This window comes from Mus pahari, chromosome 17 (assembly GCF_900095145.1).
Source record: "Mus pahari chromosome 17, PAHARI_EIJ_v1.1, whole genome shotgun sequence".
Classification (NCBI taxonomy): domain Eukaryota; kingdom Metazoa; phylum Chordata; class Mammalia; order Rodentia; family Muridae; genus Mus; species Mus pahari.
The window spans coordinates 46,817,517-46,836,892 of NC_034606.1; the positions used below are offsets into that span (position 1 = coordinate 46,817,517).

The window sequence follows — 19,376 nt, forward strand, 5'->3', positions numbered from 1 at the left end:
CAGGACAATCAGGGCTACACAGAGAAACCCTGTCTTGGAAAAATAAAACAAAACATAAAAAAACAAAACATAAAAAAAGTGTTTTAAAGTATTAACCTGCAGTAAGCCTTATGGTTAGGACAATAAGTAGAGGTTCCTTTTGTGTCACCTGGACTTGGACCTGATGTCACATGGTCTGGGGTGTTTGTCACATTGAAAGAATGGATCCATGCAGCCTTGCTGTCCTGCTTGCCTCTAGTGACCCTTAGGCCATACATTTAGCTCTTTAATAAGCCACGTCACCAATGCCCAGCATTCAAACTAAACCCCTTTGCCCATGTGGATCCAAAGAGATACCTGATTATATTACATGAGTGTTTCCCAGTTTTAAATCAAATTTTATTTAAAAAAATATTTATTATTTATTTTGTTTTGTTTTGTTTTTCCAAGACAGGGTTTCTCTGTATAGCCTTGGTTGTCCTGGAACTCTCTGTGTAGACCAGCCTGGCCTTGAATTCACAGAGATTCACCCTACCCCTGCCTCCCAAGAGATAGGATTAAAGACCTGTGACACCACTACCTGGCAAAACTATCTATTTTTATTTTAAATTCCATGCATGTGTGTCTGTGTGAATATGCGCACTTGACTGCAGGTATCTGGGGGACTTGAGAGGCATAGAATTCCCCCGGTTTTGGAGTTAGAGGTAGTCCTATAACAGAATTTTCATGGTAGGCTCCTCAGTACATTGTCTTATTCTTTGCTCCAGAGTATTGTGGTTGGTGTATTGTGCTCAGACTTCTAGCTGGCTCTAGCAGATGTCTTAGTGCATGGATTTCCTAATTTTACTACTGGGTCGCCTGTGCCATGACTGAATTCTACATAGATATCTAGCAATCATGCAGCCATATCCAACGCTGAGCTCCTCTGAGGCGCTCCTCAAGAGATGGAACACATCCGGTCCACACTGTACCCAATAAAGCCATTATTCTATCAATGGTCACATGGTATCGTCCCTCATTTGTGAGTTTGTCTCTCTCTAAATAATCAGCAGAGGGAGATGGAAAACATATGACTTTCATTAACTTTGAATCTGGAGCCCAACTTCCATGTTCACAAATGTCCATTGGCTAGATGTTTGGTTTTTCTGGACGAGGTTTCTCTGTGTAGCTCTAGCTCTCCTGGAACCCAGTAGATATGGCTGGCCTAGAACTCAGATATCTACCTCTGCCTGTGAATTGATGGGATTAAAAGGAATGAATGGACCTGCACTGCCCAACTAGAACTAGGATTTTTTTTTGTTGTTGTTGTTGTTTCTTTGTTTGTTTGTTTGAAATTTTTATCTCCAGGGTCATGTACCCCATGGTCCTCCAAAGGCTACACACGAGATGCCTGGAGTTATATCTCCTGCTGGAGGCATTCTAGCTACCTTAGATTCTGGGAAAGATGCTCTTGCAAAGTCTTCTGCCCACCCTCCCCCTCTTGAGGCTGGGAATAAGGTTGAGAGCCAATAGTTTGTCACATAGCAACACTAGTAAAGAATGAGCTCTTCTGATTGGAGCAGAGGCACACCCGCCACAGCAAGCTGAGCAGAGCTATTTTGAGATCTTTTAGTTAGCATCCCCTTCTGATAGGTCCACACACTGCAGTCATAGTTACCACGTATGGCCTGAGCTAAGGGGCTACAAGGCATCAGAAAGACATCTCATTTGCATATGTCTCTTTTACCATCCGTTGAAGAAGCTCTCTTTTGATTACAAAGGAACAATTTTTTGAGTCATGGTTTTGCTTATTTTGAGAGGATCAGGATGCTTTTGCAATACATTTAGTATATCATGTATGTGTTGTGTGGTGAATGTGTGTGTGTGTGTGTGTGTGTATTCATTCATGTCTGTGGTGCATGAGCCCTGGCTGGCTAGTTTTCTATCAGTTTGATGCAAGCTAGTGTTATTTAAAGAGGGAGCCTTGGTTGAGAAAAGCCCCCCCCCCCCGCACCCCAGTTGACCTGTGGGCAAGCCTGTAGCATATTTTCTCGACTGATGGTTGATGTAGGAGGGCCCAGCTCCCAGTGGGCAGTGCCACTGCAGGGTGATAGAAGAAAGGAGACTGAGGAATGAAGAAGGGCCATGTAAGCAGCACTTCTCCTTGGTCTCTGTATCAGCTCCTACCTCCTGCCCTGGCCTCTCTGGATGATGTACTGCAAGCTGTAAGACGAGATAAACCCTCTCCTCCCCAAGCTGGTTTTGATCATGGTTTATTACAATAGTAGAAACCCTGACGCAGACAGTGCCCCCGTATGGGGCGTGTGCGTAGGCCAAGGGTTGATGTTGCCTGTTTTTCTCTTTGACTTTCCATCTTATTTTTTCAAGACAGGCTCTCACTGGATGTAGAGTCCACCAATTGGCTAGACTGGTTGGCCAGCAACCCTCCTTCCTCTACCTCCGAGCACCGGGGTTACAGACAGGAGGTGTATGTGCCACCTGGGTTTTCTTGTGGATACTGAGGGTCCAAACCCTGCTTCTCATGCCTGTGCAGCAGGCACTGCATCCATCCGCTGAGCCGTCTTACTCAAGCCACTGGTTTGTTTTTACTCTTTCATTTTTACTTTTTAAAGATTTATTTATTTTTGATGTATTCATTTATTTTATGTATATGAGTACACTCTAGCTGTACAGATGGTTGTGAGCCTTCATGTGGTTAGTGGGAATTGAACTCAGGACATCTGCTCACTTCAGCCCAAAACAAAGATTTATTTATTATTATAGGTAAGTACACTGTAGCTGTCTTCAGACACACCAGAAGAGGGTGTCAGATCTCATTACAGATGGTAGTGAGCCATCATGTGTTTGCTGGGAATTGAACTCAGGACCCCTGAAGAGCAGTCAGTGCTCTTAACCACTGAGCCATCTCTCCAGCCCTAGACCCACTGTTAATAACTTTTTTTTTTTTGAAGCCAGGTTTCCCTTTGTGGCCTTGATTGTCCTTGAACTCACAGTATATACCAGGCTGGACTTGAACTCACAAAGATCTGTCTGCTTCTGCCTCTCAAGAGCTGGGAATAAAGGTGTGTGCTATTATGCCCCTTCCTTCCTTCCTTCCTTCCTTCCTTCTTTCTTTCTTTCTTTCTTTCTTTCTTTCTTTCTTTCTTTCTTTCTTTCTTTCTTTCTTTCTTTCTTTCTTTCTTTCTTTCTTTTTTCTGAGACAGGGTTTCACTGTGTAGCCCTGGCTGTCCTTGAACTCAAAAATCTCCCTGCCTCTGCCTCCTAAGCACTGGGATCAAAGGTGTGTGCCACCATTGCCCGGCTCTCTTTCTTTTTAAAAAACTTATGTTGATGGGTATTCTGACCGCAAGTATGTTTGTGTACCACCACATGTGTTGTTCTGATACCCTCAGAGGCTGGAGGCTGAAAGAAGGTTTTGAATTCTTTAGGACTGCAGTTACAGAGGGTTGTGAGGGCTCGTGTGGGGGTGGGTTTTGGAAATCAAACCCTGGTCCTCCTAGAGCAGCAAGTGCTTGAGTGCTGAGCCATCTCTTCAGCCTGATAATGATATAGAATGTCTACTGTATATGTGTGTAAGTTTATATACAAAAAAAAAGTTTTTGCCTCTTTTTCTCTCTTTTCTCCTGTTTTTTTTGTTTTGTTTTGTTTTGTTTTGCCCCAGATAGGTTTTTCTCCTTGTATTCCTGGAACTTGCTTTGTACATCAAGCTGGCTTCAAACTCATAGAGATTCAATTACTTCTGCCTCCCAGGCGCTGGGATTAAAGTGTGTGCCACCAACACACCATACTTTAAATGTTATTTAGTTTTTTTGAGACAGGGTTTCTCTCATAACAGGCATGGCTTACCACATAGACCAGGCTGGCCTTGAACTCAGAGATCCACCTGGCTCTGGCATTAAAATTGTGGGCCACCACCGCTCTGTTAAAAATCCTTGCTATAAAGACAGCTGTGCCGGGCAGTGGTGACGCACACCTTTAATCCCAGCATTTGTGAGGCAGAGGTAGGCAGATGTCTGAGTTTGAGGCCAGCCTGGTCTACAAAGTGAGTTCCAGGACAGCCAGGGCTATACAGAGAAACCCTATCTTGAAAAAAACAAAACAAAACAAAACAAAACAACAACAACAAAAAAGACAGCTGTGTGTTTCCTAGGCTGGCTTTGGCCTTTCAGACTTTGAATCCTTTGCCGCCTTAGCGCTGGGGTTTACAAGTATACACTGCCATCCTCAGCTTCCTTTTTTTTTTTTTTTTTTTTTTTGGTTTTTCGAGACAGGGTTTGTCTGTGTACCCCTGGCTGTCCTGGAACTCACTGTGTAGACCAGGCTGGCCTTGGCCTTGAACTCAGAAATCCACCTGCCTCTGCCTCCCGAGTGCTGGGATTAAAGGCATGCACCACCACGCCCGGCCTCAGCTTCGGTTTTAAGTTCATATTTCCGTGCTCTTACATGGATTGGTACCATCTTCAGCACTTTATCTTCCCAAAACGACATTCCATGTGTAATAAGAACTCTCCATAGTCTCTCTTCCTATGCCCCATTAAGGGCTATTCTCTCTAGTGCTCCTGTGAATTTACTAAGCCAGATATCCTTAAGTAGCAATTTCCTCTGAATTGACCAATTTCTTTCCAGAGGAGGTTTATTAAGACTATGGAAAGCCAGGTGGTAGTGCCATACATCTCTAATTCCAACATTCAGGGAGTTGAGGCAGGCTGGTCTCTGTGAGTTCAAGGCCAGCCTGGTCTACACATTGAGTTCCAGGACAGCCTGGGCTACAGAGAGAAGAGACTCAGTCTCAATAAACCTAAATAAGAAAGAAAGGAAGGAAGAAAGGAAGGAAGGAAGGACAAATAAAGAAAGGAAGAAAAAAGGAAAGGAAGGAAAGAAGGAAGAAAGAACAAAGAAAGGAAGGAAGGAAGGAAGAAAGGAAGGACAAAGAAAGGAAGAAAAAAGGAAAGGAAGGAAAGAAGGAAGAAAGAACAAAGAAAGGAAGGAAGGAAAGAAGGAAGGAAAGAAAGAAGGAAGGAAGGAAGGAAGGAAGGAAGGAAGATAGTAAATGGAAGAAATAAAGGAAAGAAAGGAAAGGAGGCAGGAGGGCTGGACAGAAATGAAATATGACCCCATGCCTGTGAATCATGTGGAGACATCTTGGCCAAGTATAATTGTTGTGAGTACATCTGATGAGATTGTATTCCCTCTTCTGTCTAGGGTTCGAATCTATGGCAATCATCAGGGAACTTGGGAAGGTTCATGAGGAGATTTCAGTGTTAACATGCTCATACGTTTTCATTTTCACTCTTCCAGTAGCTGGTGCCACATGTGCATGAGTATGCAATCATGTGTACATGCGCGTAGAGGCCAGAGTTCAGTATTGGATGTCTTCCCCTATACCTCTGCACCTCATTATTATTTTGTTAGATTTTTCAAAGACCGGGTTTCTCTGTCTACCACCTTATTTTTTGAGATAGGGTCTCATTAAACTTGGATAGCAAGCGAACTCTAGGGTTCCTTTTGTGTCTTTGTCCTCTTCAGCGGTAGTGTTACAGATATGTGGGTCCCTTTCTTGGAAGTTTTGTTTTAATATGGCTGATGGGGATCAAAGCTTGGGGCCTCATGCTTGTGTGGCAACCACTTTCCCCACTGGGCTATCCCTCTGGGGCTTTAGTGCCTCTTTTGACTTATATACAATCCTTACCTTTTCACTGATTTCGTATTCAGAGTTTGGAGTCTATCATCTAGGCTGCTCTCGGACTTTAGTATCCCCTGCCTCCATTCCTTCTGGATTCCATAGGATGGTGTAAGATGGTAAAGGTATATTGAGTGGTACTATGTACCAGGCATTATGTGCGGTGTCACTACTCTTCCTCCACCCTGTGACACGGATGGAGCCCATGGCTTTGTGCAAGCTAACTCTATATTCTGCCTCTAAGACATGGAATAAAGATGGCCTGTGATGAAACCCACCTTACAGGAGATTTAGCGCTCTAAATCTTAAAGCTTCTAGATGGTAAAATCAGATGTTCAGCCTGGTTCTGTCTGGCTTCATTGTCCCAGTTCTTACCTGCTTGGTCTTCATCTCCTTGGTCCCCCAAATGACAATAGACAACTTCTTTTGCATAAATGTTTTCCTCCTTGTTCTCAGTGCTGAGGATAGATTCTAAAATTCACATAAGTCAGCTACTCTAGCACCAAGCTATATCCCCAACCCAGTGATCAGTCTTTTTCTCTTTTGGGTGTCCCTATGTAGCCTTGGCTTTCCTAGAACTCTGGGTAGACCACGCTGGCCCTGACTCCCAGATACCTACCTGCCTCCATTTCTGGAGTATTGAGATTAAAGGCATGTCCCACCCCACCTGACTACCACAATCTATACATCTAAGCCTATGACTGATTAAATTTCCCTTGATTGCATTAGATATAATCCCACTTCAGGAGTGGTTTCTCTACCTGTATGTATGTGGGCCATGCCTGGGGTCTTTGGAGGAGAGGGTATAGGGTCCCCTCAAACTGAGTTATGGGGCTGGAGAGATGGCTCAGTAGTTAAGAGCATTTACTGCTCTACCAGAGGTCCTGAGTTCAATTCCCTGCAACCACATGGTGGCTCACAGCCATCTGTAATGGATCTGATGCATTCTTCTGGTGTCTGAAAACAGCAAACAGCCGTAGTGTACTCATATGAATAAAAACAAATAAATCTTTCAAAAATCTGAGTTACAGATGGTTGGAAGTTGTCATGTCAATGCTGGGAATCAAGTGTAGTGTCTTCTGGAAAGAGTGGTTTTTCCAGCTCCTGAAATCCCACTTTTTTTTTTTTTTTTTTGAGATAGGGTCTATTTAGTATGTAGTTCTGGCTGTCCTGTCATTATGTAGAGCAGGCAGGCCTCAAACTAAGAGATCTTCCTGTCTTCTCCTCCCAAAAGGCATAATCCTAATTCTGATGTAGTACAGGTTAATGTAAAGGTCCTGTTCTTGGCCTGCCTTCACTTCAACGTCTGTGCCCCCAAGTCTCCAATGTGGAGATTACAAGTGTGTATAAACCATGCCCAGTTATGATGCAGGAGAGTTGAACCCAGGGTCTCATGCATGTTGGGAGACCACTCTGACAACTGAGTCACATCCCCAGCCCTATCCTCTGACATTTTTGTTGTTGTTATTGTTTTTGAAACAGGGTTCTCTGGATTGCCCTGGCTGTCCTGGAACTCATTCTGTAGACCAGGCTGGCCTCAAACTCAGAAATCTGTCTGCCTCTGGCTCCCAAATGCTGGGATTAAAGGCAGGTGCCACGGCTGTCCAGCTATCGTCTGACAGTTTTAAGGAGGTACTTTCTGAGTCATTGTGGTGGTCTACACCTATAATTACAGCATGCAGGGGGCTGAGACAGGTGGATTGCATGTCCAAAAGATAATTTAATGAGACATTGTCTCAAAGTAAAAATCAACTTGCCTCTAAGCCAAACCATGACTTCAATTCTCGGTGCTGCATCTCCCTACTCCCCACTAGTTTGCCTGAACTAGGTTTGAAGATCACAAGGCAGGACTCCTGTGGTGGCCAGCTAGAGTTGCTTCACAGGATCATTCCCATCAGTTTCAGATGCTTGTCATGTCTCAGAGCCAGTTCTCATCCTACCACATACACATAGTTCCTGGGGATGGAAATCTGGTCCTCAATTCACCAGTTTAGAGTCCCTCTTATTTCTTTGAGAAATAGTTTGTACGTGTAATCCTGGAACCTGCTCTGTATACCAGGCTGGTCTGGGAATACGGGGTCCCACCTGCCTCCAAGTCCTGAGTGCTGGGGTTAAAAGCATGCACCACCACCATCCAGCTAATTTTAGTTTCTCAAGTTGAACTCTCAGAAATCAAACAGCAAAAATGGAGGATGTCTGGCCACCAGCCAAACAGGTTAAGATATGAAATATGGGAAAATATGACCTGATGAGAGGGTTCAGCCAATGTAGAACCATTTGCTCAGCCGGAGCTTTTTGGTTGGATCCTAGGAACCATAACACGGGTACAGAAGAAGAAATGACTCCTCCAGATTGTCCTCTGACCTCCCCATGTGGGTCATGGGTGTATATGTTCACATACTTATACATATCAACAAAGACACACTAGGTAAATGTAATTAAAAAATAGATCTGAGAAAAAATTTATTTTCTTGGTTGTACTGGTGACTGAACTTTTTTTTTTTTTTTTTTGTAGGTTTTTTTGAGACAGGGTTTCTCTGTGTAGCCCTGGCTGTCTTGGAACTCACTCTGTAGACCAGGCTGACCTCGAACTCGGAAATCTGCCTGCCTCTGCCTACCGAGTGCTGGGATTAAAGGCATGTGCCACCACTGCCCGGCTGTGACTGAACTTTTAAGGCCACAGGAATAGTAGGCAAACCTACCTATACAATAGGTAATGTCTTGAAGGTTTCCTTCAGTGTCACATAGAACCTTGATAGTTTCCCTATATTTGAGGATCCAAAACACAGAGAAGTCCTGTCATTTGAGAAGCATACTCCCTGCCTTCTGCTTCGAACTGGGCTGCCCTCCACACTAGACTTAGGAGCATTTCCTCACTTTTTTCTAGTGTTACATTATTTTTAGCACCGAAGTTTTTTGTCCTCTCCCATATTTATAGTTAAGGCACCGCAGAAAGTGGTCTTTTATTAAGCTCATCTGCTAGAGATGGGTGGAAAATACCTTCAAAAGACCTTGGAAGTTTCAGGCAGGTTCCGAAAAGTAGTTCTCAAGGATTCTTTTTTAAGAGTGGTAGCTGGTAAGGATGTGTAGATACGCGATGGGTAAAAATGTAGGGTCTAGCCCTGAACAGCCTCGCACTGCTGTGGTCCTCCCGCTCCTAGTTTTTCTAACAATATCGTAGTCCAAATTTTTCATTCTTGAATCAGACATTTCAGAGAAAACTTAAAGGACTAGCAATGTGACTTTGAGATATGAACTGCTCCTTTCGAGAAGGCGATGAAGAGGATGGGATGTGTTTCTACCGTGAAACACAGGTGCTTGGCGGATTTAATGGGGTTCCAAAGATCAACCTGAGAGGGCAAACCCCGGGAGCTCTGACCGTTGTTTTTCTCCTTTTCGCAGAGCAGCGCCTGAGCCCCGACTCCGTTCTGCGCAGAGACCCAGCCCAGACACCTAACTGTCCACCGACTGAAAATACGTTCTAAGTTCAACCCGGACCCCCCACCCCCCACCCCGTGCCTTCTTTCAAGACCTCCCCTTTAAAGGGAGCCACCGAATGACGCCGGGGGAGTTTGCGGAAGCGCCTACCGCGTTGGGGCCCTTGGGCGGATCCCGTGATTGGAGGCCGGCCCCGCCCCCGGCGCCGCTTCCCCCATTGTGTGAGTTGCAAGGCAGAGGCCCCGCCCTCGCCCCGCCTCCCGGTTGCTCGGCCCCGCCCCCTCTCGGCTTCCCCCCCCCCCCATCTTGGCTCATTTCCGGCCGCCGCCGCCGCTACCGCTATCCTGTAAGGAGGATTCGGCAGAGGCAAGAAACAACAGCCGCCATCTTGTTTGTGTGCTAGCCTGTGGGGGGGGTGGGGGGGGAGGAGGAGAGAGCGTAGAGGGACCGGGAGAGAGAGAGCGGGGCAAGCGGGACGCCCGGGCCGAGTGCGAACTGCGCGAGCAGGGAGTGAGGAGGGTACCTGGCTGGAGAGCAGCGGCCGCGACCGAGACAGTGGTTGGGGGGCCCCCGGGGCGCAAAGGCTGAGGCGACCCTCCGTCCCCTCCTTGCCCGCACACACCCCCACCGCAGCCCGGGCCGGCGTCGACGCCTAAGGGGGGGGAAACCATTACATAAGCCCGCGCCCCGCGGCGCCTCTGCCCGCCGTCCGAGGCGGCCCCCGAGCCGAGCCCCCGGCAGGCACCCGGCTGCCGGGGGGTGAGGGCCAGGGAGGCGGCCGGACTTATTTCTCCTCCACGGGCTTGCGAGTGGAGGCGGAGAAGCGCGGCGCGCGGAGAGGCCGCGTCGGTGGGCTCGGCGTCAGCGCGGGCTTGCGGGCGGACGGCCCTGCTCGGCCCGTCCCCCCGGCTCTCCGGGCCGGCGAGCTCCACGCTCGGCGTCGTCGCTGCTGCGCCTCCGCTCGTCCGCTGCGCGATGTGAGGCGGCCCCGGCGCCAGTCTGGCTCTCGGCTCGGCTGAGCTCAGTGCGGCCATTAGGGGCCGGTGCGGCGGCGGCGGCGGCGCGGAGCGCAGCGGCAGGAGCAGGAGCAGGAGGAGGAGGAGGAGGAGGAGGAGGAGGGCGGCTCTCAGGGTGGGGGCGCAGGCCCGGGAGGGGGCACCGGGAGGAGGTGAGTGTCTCTGGTCGCCTCCTCCTCTCCCCCTTTTTCGCCCCCGCCTCCTTGTGGCGATGAGAAGGAGGAGGACAGCGCCGAGGAGGAAGAAGCTGATGGCGGCGGCGGAGCTCCGAGAGACCTCGGCTGGGCAGGGGCTCGCCGTGGCGGGCTGGGGACTGCGTCTGTAGAGCTGTGAGTTCCCGAGAATTCGCTGCAGCGGACGTGCTCGTGGGATCAGTGTTGCTGTACCCTCCTCCCGGCCTGCTTTAGGCCCGGCCCCTCGCACTTGCCCCTACCATTTCTGTTGAGTCCGCATCCCTCTCCGGCCACCGCAACCAGGCGAAGAGAAAAAGGAACTTCCCCCCACCTCTCTTGGGTGGCGGCGGAGCTCCGGAGCCCACCCTTCGGAGCGGGGCGGGGACCCCGTTTCGGAGAAGAGATTTCCTCGGGATTCTCGTTTTTTTCCTCGGTTGTATCTCCGAAAGAATTAAAAATGGCCGAGAATGTGGTGGAACCCGGGCCGCCTTCAGCCAAGCGGCCTAAACTCTCATCTCCGGCCCTCTCGGCGTCCGCCAGCGATGGCACAGGTTAGTCTCGGGACTCCGGGCCTTCCATAGTTCCCTTCGTCTTTTCTGCTCGTTGCACCTTCATTCTAGGGTGTCTCTGTGTATCTCTTCCCATTTCCCCGGCTGGTGTTTAATTTTAAAGGTTTTTGAATGGACTGGTCGAAGACGTCCAGCAGCCCAACCATTTTCTGTGCCTTCTGATACATTCATTGCAACACTATGTCATGTCAGATCGTTGTGTGTTCTGGAATTAAGAGGTTGGAAGTGGGAGCTGCAGGGACCTTTATTGTTGGCTCCATGCAAGTTAATTTGGGAAATGCCGGTACAATTGTGTATAAGGGCTTTTATGCACTTTTACTATTTTTGTTACTGGTGAATGAGGGATTTCAGATCTTTCTCCCCTGTTGAAATGAATTCTTTTTTTTCCCTCTGTTTTCCCACCTTTAATGATTTTTGCTCCTGTGAGGCAGATTTTCTGTTGAGGAATGGGGGCGGAAGACAATTCTTGGTGTCTGCGATCCAAGGTTTTAAGTGTAACGTAAAGTTCAACAAAATACTGTTCTTAGGTCTCCTCTCCCCATCCTTGCCTTCAGAGTCAGTATGGATCGCAGTTTATTTTATATCCATTTGCCATGAAACCAAAATGTTTAAAACTGCGTGTTCAGGTGTAGAGACCTGAGGCATTTCCTTTGCAGTTTGTTGTCACTCTCTTTATTTAGAAGGGAAAGAGAAAAGATGAAACCTTTCTGGAATTAGGTACTTAGAAATGGAGGTAGTAAGTTGAAAGACTCCCAGTCATGAACTTCCAAGTAAAGTGATTGTACAAGTTTAAAAATGAACAGGAGGTTTTGTGCTTGTATGTTTGTTTTGTTGCTTTTTGGACCTTTGTAATTCCAGTTTACAAGATCAAGGAATTCTTTTCTTCAGTCAGCCCCTTTGTTAGGAGACCTGCCAGGAGACTTTCCCTTGTTCTTTCCTGCTTACTGTGAGTTCAGGGTTATTCTGATGTCACCGACCTGGTCCTCTCTTGCTGTCTGACTTGTGTGAGAGGCCAGGGTAATGAAGAAGAATGGCTAGTCATCTGACAGTCCACTAGATGTTCCCCCTTACTGCAAGCATCCCTTTAACTCAGAGGACTCCACATCCCTCCATCTGCCAATGAGAGTGTATAGTGGTATTAAACGTACCCTGCAAGTTGTAGAGAACTTGTGGGCCATGTTTCTGAGTAGGATTTCTGTTAAGGCTTGAAAATAAGATAGAACTAGTGCTTTACTCTGCTTTTTTAGCAGCTGTATTATGAACCGTGAGTTTTGCTCACCTGCAACAGTTGGGAAGGATGAATCTTGCTGTGTTCTAAGGCTCTAACTTTAGTTATATGTGAGCATTCATTCAGCTGCAAAGTTTCTGTAATCTTAGAGAATTTTTTAAAATTATGTCTTTGAAATTCATAGGCATAGACTAATTTTATAGACACATTTGCTTTGGATTTTTGTTTCATCCTCTGTCCCCATAATAAATGTACTTCTGTAATATGTTCACAAGTTACCATATTTGACATAGCCAGTAACAAAAAATATTGTATAGAAAACTTTTTAAAAAGAAATTTTTGGATGTTCTGATTTTGAGTGACTTAGTCATAAAGTCTGTTCATACATTTCTGTTCAGGTGGACTACTGCATTCTTTGTCTGATCTATGTACTTTGCTAAATTGTATAGCTTTTGGCTAACTTTCATGGTTTAAAAAAGAGCAAAACTTGCTTTTCGTGTCTTTGAATGTCATTACTGGAGTCTTTGGCTGGTGGGGGGGGGCTGGGGTTTTCTTTGTGCAGGCCTAGATGTCCTGGAATTCAGATCACCAGCCTTTCCCTCCCAAGTGCTGAGTTTAAAGGCAGGTGCCACCACTGACCAGCACCAATTTCTAGTCTTAAATGTGAAAAAAAATTCAATACTGAGATTGATTTATTCTTAGTAGTAAGGGTTATATTAATATTAGTAACTTTTCTTCTCTTAACATTGTAGTGATGGTTAAATTTTTGCTCTTTTTTTAAAATTTGTATACCATTAGGTTGGTTTTTATTTTTGTTTTGAGACAGGGTTTTTGTAGCTCTGACTATCCTAGAACTCTCCATGTTGATAAGGCTGGCCTCAGACTCACAGAGCCTCCTGTCTCTGCCTCCTGTTTGCTGGGATTAAAGGCCTGTGTCACAAGGACGGGCTTGTTTCTCTTCCTTTCTTTTCTTTCTTTCTTTCTTTTTTCTTTTTAAATTTGATACAGGGTATCACTACAAAGCCCTGACTTGCCTACAATCTAGAGAGAAATGATTGCCTCTGCCTCCCCCCCCATGGTGGGATTAAAGGTGTGTGCCACCAAGCTCAACAGGTATATAATTTAAATTATACCAGCCTAGTTTTCTAGTTGTCAGGGCTGGGCGAATGAATTTACCATGAGGGTGCCATTACATTTTGGTAGTTCTTTGGATACAGAAACATGATAGTAGCACATTTTTAGGCAACTTGTAAGGAAGCATTTTACATTTCAAACTTAGTGTCTTTATCTTGATCTTTCCCCCTCTCCCCCCAGGGATGTAACCTTGGTTGTCCTGGAACTCATGTGGACTCATAATAAAATCTATCTGCCTCTGCCTGCAGTGCTGGGATTAAAGATCATTGATTAAAGACTTGCATTTTGATTTTTAAGATGTTCTTTGGGTATTTTATAAACATGAAAGTTGGTTGTTGTGCCTGATTTTATCTAGAGCTGGCCAAAATTCTAAAAAAATTTTTAAATGCACATTGGTGTTTTGCCTCTGTGTGTGTGTGTGTGTGTGTGAATGACAGTGTTGCATCTCCTGTGACTGTTGTCTGTTGTTACAGGCAGGGGTAAACTCCCATGTGGGTTCTGAGAATTGAACCCCTGTCCTCTGGAAGAACAGCCAGTGTCTTTATTGCTGAACCCTCTCTCCAGCTGGACTCTACAAACTTTTTAAAAAGTAAATTAGGCTTATAAAATGTATAGTGTATGTGTAGCTATCAAATATTTGAATGTATTTTCTTTATAAGAAAGCAACTAAATCTGAGTTGGTAAGCTCTGAGGCATCACAAAACAGATGAGTATTTAACCCAACTTGTTAACCCCCCACCCCTTTTTTCTTACTTTCTTTTTGGGATTTTCAAGACAAAGTTTTTCTATGTAACAACCAGCTTAGCTGTCTTGGAACTCCAAATGTAGACCAAGGTGGTCTTGTGCTCATAGAGATCTGTCTGCTTCTGCCTCCCAAGTGCTTGGGATTAAAGGTGTGAGCCACCAAGCCCTGTCAATTTTTGGATTTAGGTGGTAATGCAGAATTAAGAGGACGCCAGGTACATTATGAAATTGCCAGGTTAAGTCCAGTGACTTGATTTAGGTTCACATTTTCTGTTGAAACGGGAAACAATAAAAGCCTGCCTTCCCTTTTCCCTTCCTTCTTTCCTTTCTGTCTGTCTGTCTTTGTTTTTGTACTTCAGTGTTTGCATTTCAGTATTTTTTCTTTTTTTGAGTCTCATGTAGCTCGCAGTCCTAGAACGCACTATGAAGGCCATTCTCAAAGGTGATTTGTTTCTGCCTTTAATTGTCCTGCTAAAACTTAACTTTCTTCTATTTTTTCTCCCCTAGAAGACTATAAAAGCTATTTGTAAACTTTTTTTTATATATATATATATATATATAAAATTGTTCACAGAAGTTAATAGGTAAGTTTTTGAATACTTGTTGAACTGATTATATCTGCTGATCTTAATTGATGGCAGTGATGAGTGTGATCTTTTTCCTCCGTTGCTCAGTGAAAATTTTGTCACTGCTTGGGAATCACATAAAGAACTCTTAAGAGGCTGTGTAAAGATGGGTAACAGTTTTAGGACTTAGCACAATTCAGTAGGGTAAACATTTCCTTCTGTAGCCCTACTGTATGGATAACTGAATTGGCTTGGATTTATGTCCCAAACCAATCTCTCTACCCCAGTTTCAAAGACACTAAGGAAACAGTGTATGAAGCCTACTTTGAATTTTGACCACTAGGTTAATGTATACTAGTGTATACTAGAGAACTGGTAAAGATTGTTTTGCTACAGCTTTTTGGCCCCTGCCTCCCTAGTGAGGGATTACAGGGGCAAGCCACACATTTCTTTAAATATGTTTTATTTTTCTCAAGATAACACTTGTATAAAGTAAACGGCTTACTATCCTACTCAGAATATGTCTGTGGAGTTGTATTTTGTTTTTGCTCAGATTTTGGCATTATGCTTTAATTTTTGTATTTTGTTTTTATTTTAGTTGCAAAATGTGTATATTAGAGTTGCTTTAAAATCCGATAGGTTGAAGGGGACTGCAACCCTGTAGGTGGAACAACAATATGAACTAACCAGTACCCCCTGAGCTTGTGTCTCTAGCTGCATATGTAGCAGAAGATGGCCTAATTGGCCATCATTGGGAATAGAGGCCCCTTGGTCTTGCAAACTTTATATGACCCAGCACAAGGGAAGGCCTGGGCCAAGTAGTGGGAGTGGGTGGGTAGGAGAGCAGGGGCGGGGGGGGGGGTTATAGGGAACTTTCGGGATAGCATTTGAAATGTAAATAAAGAAAATAATAATAATAATAATAAATCCGATAGGTTGAACAACCAAACTCATGGTTTAGTGAGGTGTTGCTGTGTGTGACTGGTGAAATATAGCACAACACTTGGCCCCATATCTTAAATTTCTCAAAGCCTTACAAATTCAGTGATAGGCCCTCAAGTAGATTGTCTGGTTGACAGTGACGGTTAGAGTATGGGCTCTTTTCCCCATCAGGAGCCAGTGTTCAGTGAATTGATGATAGAGAAGGAGAAGAGTGCTAATGCCCTTTGGCATTTAGTTTCTACCTCCTCTTGTCTGTTCAACTTGAAGAAAATAAATTGAGACACTTGAAGATGAATGCAGAGTGGTGTTCGTAGACATGCTAAATACTGCCTGATAAGTGGGAGTATAAAGTAATATATTGTGGTAAATTTACAAAAAAACTCAGATGTCATTTTTCCAGTTTATAATATCCAACAATTAATTAATGAGAAATAGGAAGTAGTTGTCATTTTGTGGTTTTCATTCAGTTTCCTTTTTTTTGTTTGTTTCTTTGTTTTTTTCGTTTTGTTTTTTGTTTTTTACTTTCAAGATGGGGTCTTGCTGTGTTGCCTAGGTGGTCTGAAAACTCTAGGGTTCAACCAACCTTACAGTTAAGCTTCCTTAGTAGCTAGGACTACAGGCATGCTGCATTATACCTGCTTGAAGCTATTGTAAGTGTGAGAAGCTTTAGTGAAACAATTTATACCAAAGATTAAGATAAACCAAACATTTAATTTTGTGCTTGTTTTGGCCGCACATAAACTAAGATTGAAATAGTACAGAGAAGATTAGCATGGCCCCTGCATAAGGATGACACAAAAGCGAGTTGGGTATGGTCATTTGTACACCTATTATTCCAGCAGTCAGGAGGCTCTGGCAAGGAGAATTGAGTGAGCTCAGCCTTGACTATAATGTAGCACAGCCCTATCTACCTCAAAACAAAAATGAAGAAATTAGAACACAACAATGTTTTTTTTTTTGTTTTGTTTTTTTTTTTTGGCAAATAACTTTTTTTTTCACGCTAGTAGTTTCTGAATTTTTGATTCATATTTTTTTGTTGCTCATTTCTTGAAAAGAGTATAAAATGGGGCTGTTAAGATGGCTGAATGGGTAAAAATACTTGCTTGTGCAGTCCTGTACATTCGAGTTCAACTTGTAGAACTAAATAAAAAGTAAAAAGGAGAGCCAATCTACAATTTTGTCCTGACCACCACATGCATGCTGTGATGAACATGCACATACAGGCACAATGGGGAGCTAAAAGAATAGATACTTATTAGTTAAGGCTCTTAGCAATTTGGTATGGTTTTTTCACTTTTTTATTTTTAGACTTATTTTGCATGTTAGTATTTTGCTTGTATGTGTATGCCATGGGTGTACCTGGTGCTTTCAGATCAGAAGAAGGTGTGGGTCTCCGAGACTGGAGCTGTCATGTGTGTGCTTGGAACTGAACCCAGATTGTCTGTAAGAGCAGTAAGTGCTCTTAACCATTGTGCCATTTCTCCAGCTCCACATATAAAATTTGTTTTTAGATAACACAGTCTTTTAAATACCTCTAAAGAACAATCCACAGTTTTATTGAGAAGATCATTTTAAAGCTAGCATGGTCTGTCTACATAGCAGGTTCTAGATCACCCAAGGATACGTAGTGGGAGCCAATCTAAAAAAAAAACAAAAAACAAAACAACCCAACAACAACAAAACCTACTGATCAACCAAGGTGAGTGGTGATAGAGAATGGGCTTTGGAGTCAGACTTGTACAACTGAGAATCCCCTGCCTTTATTAACTGAACCAACTTAGAGTTCATCTTTCTTATCTGTCGTGCCCACTGTTACAGGGTTGTGGTAAGGAATAAGTGAGAATGTTTTGTACAATGCTTAGGAAAACTGCAGTCCTAAAACTCTAGGAGGATGAGATTAATTATTTCTAGTTGGAGTCTAGCCTGGGCTACAAAGTGATACTACTACATAAATGACCCTGAGACAAAAGAAATCTAAAGCTCAGGATAGCACTTGATATTGTGCAATGTGTACACACATGAAATGTGAACTAGTTACTGCCAACTCCACCACAGGACATTAGTGGTAGACTTTTATTTTAATGGACATACAGATAAAATGGATAAAGACAAAGGAAAGGAGTGTAGAGAGGTAGTGATCAAGTAAGTCTTGTAACAGACTTTTATTGTCATCCACTAGAGATTAAGTCTTCTAGTACAATAAGAATATGGGAGCAGAAAGGCAAACCTAAGAATAAAAGCACTCTTAATTATGGCGTGCCTATAATCCCAGCATTTGGGAGTTGGAAGCATGAAACTGCAAGTGTTTTAGGCTGGACTGGATTAGAGTGATGGTTCTAAGAAAACCAACCAAAGCAATGTATGCACTTGCTACCAGACAGTGTTTTGTATCTAAATAACTGAAAACTAGTTGGTATTTATTAACAGTATGAGAAACAGATAATCAAATTGTTCTTATTGGCAGCGTTCAAGTAGGTTTTTTTTTGTTTTTTGTTTTCCCAAAATGTAGGTGATGGAGTACTAATTTTTTTCAGTTTTTCAATTTTCATTTGCTAGTCTAGATGGGTTTTACTGTATTTTAGTTTTTATTTTGCTTACTTTTATTTATGTTTGAATGTTTTGCCTGCATGTGCTTATGCACACTGTATGTGTCTGGTGCCCATGGAGACCAGAAGAGGGTATTAGATCCTTTGGAATTAGAGTTACAGACAGTTATGAGGTACCATGTGGGTGCCGGGAATTGAACCCTAGCAGTAATAACAAGTACTGACTGCTGAAACATCTCTTCAGTTACTGATTTTGTTGTTTTGAGACAAAGTCTCATTCTGGCCTGGAACTCCCTGTAATAGCACAGTAGCTCAGACTCCTTTAAAATCTTTTGAGGTGCTTCTGCTTGTCCTGGTGTACTGAGGCAGAACCACTGTGCCTGTCCAAAAGATACTTCTTTTTATTTTTTGAGACAGGATTTCTCTTTGTGTAGCCCTTGCCTTGCCCTAGAACTCACTCTAAGGACCAGGCCGGCCTAAGAACTTAAGAGATCTGCTTACTGCTGCTTCCTGTCCACCACCACCCAGCCAAAAGATAACTTTCCTATAAAGAGGAAGAAAAATGTAGTGCTTTTTAGTTTTATCACATCAAGATATACATACGTACATACATACGTGAATGACAGAGTCTTGTACTATAACTCAGGCTAACTTCAAACTATGACAACCCTACCTGCTTCCTATGGGTTAGGATCACAGGTCTGAGCCACCAACACCTACCTTAAGGATTAAAAACTACATTTAGATGTAGAGCCATCAACCTTGGTCACAGTGTAAAACTTACTGTGTTTGTATGTGTGTGTTTGTATGTTGGTGTATATGTGTGGACCAGTGGGTGATTTTTTTTTTTTTTTTTTTATTGGCTGTCTTCTGTAATCATACTTCCCCTAATTTTTTGAGATGGGGTCCCACTGAATCTGAAGTTCATTGTTTAGGCTAGATAGGCTGGGCAGCAAGGCTCAGGGATCCTCCTCTATCTACTTCCCCAGGATTGGAAAGACATGTCACTACTTGACTTTTACATGGGTACTGGGGACTCAAACTCAGGTCTTTAAGCTTGAGTAGCAAGCACTTTATTAACAGAAGCCATCTTCCCAACTCTACTGATGAATGGTGTTTCCTCCCTTCTGCCTTAGCGTCCTTGAGTGCTGGGATTACAGTGAAGTGCCACCATATTCAGGTATTTAGTTTTGGTTTTTCAAAGCACCGATTGCAACCCCCTTGATGAGTTTCATGGCCTATTGTTAGCTTGTGAACCACAATTTAAAGAGGATTAGAACAAAGAGTTTTAACAATGGCAGTAGTCTTTTGGTCCAATGTTTTTTATATACTTGTATGCTGGGCATTTATGCTTGCTTGGT

At 43.9% G+C, this 19,376-nt stretch overlaps 1 protein-coding gene and 1 non-coding gene across 2 annotated transcripts in view; both read left to right on the forward strand.

Moving 5' to 3' along the window:
* The first annotated feature begins 10,221 nt into the window (after nt 1-10,221).
* The window catches only part of Ep300 (E1A binding protein p300), a 69,281-nt gene continuing 60,126 nt past the window's right edge, over nt 10,222-19,376 (forward strand). Inside the window, exon 1 of the mRNA XM_029547868.1 lies at nt 10,222-10,837. Coding sequence (XP_029403728.1) covers nt 10,744-10,837 — 94 coding nt within the window. The 5' untranslated portion in view covers nt 10,222-10,743. The remainder of the gene's footprint in view (nt 10,838-19,376) is intronic.
* On the forward strand, nt 16,187-16,293 carry LOC115062481. Its single transcript, XR_003842432.1, has one exon. It is a non-coding gene; the product is annotated as a U6 spliceosomal RNA (small nuclear RNA).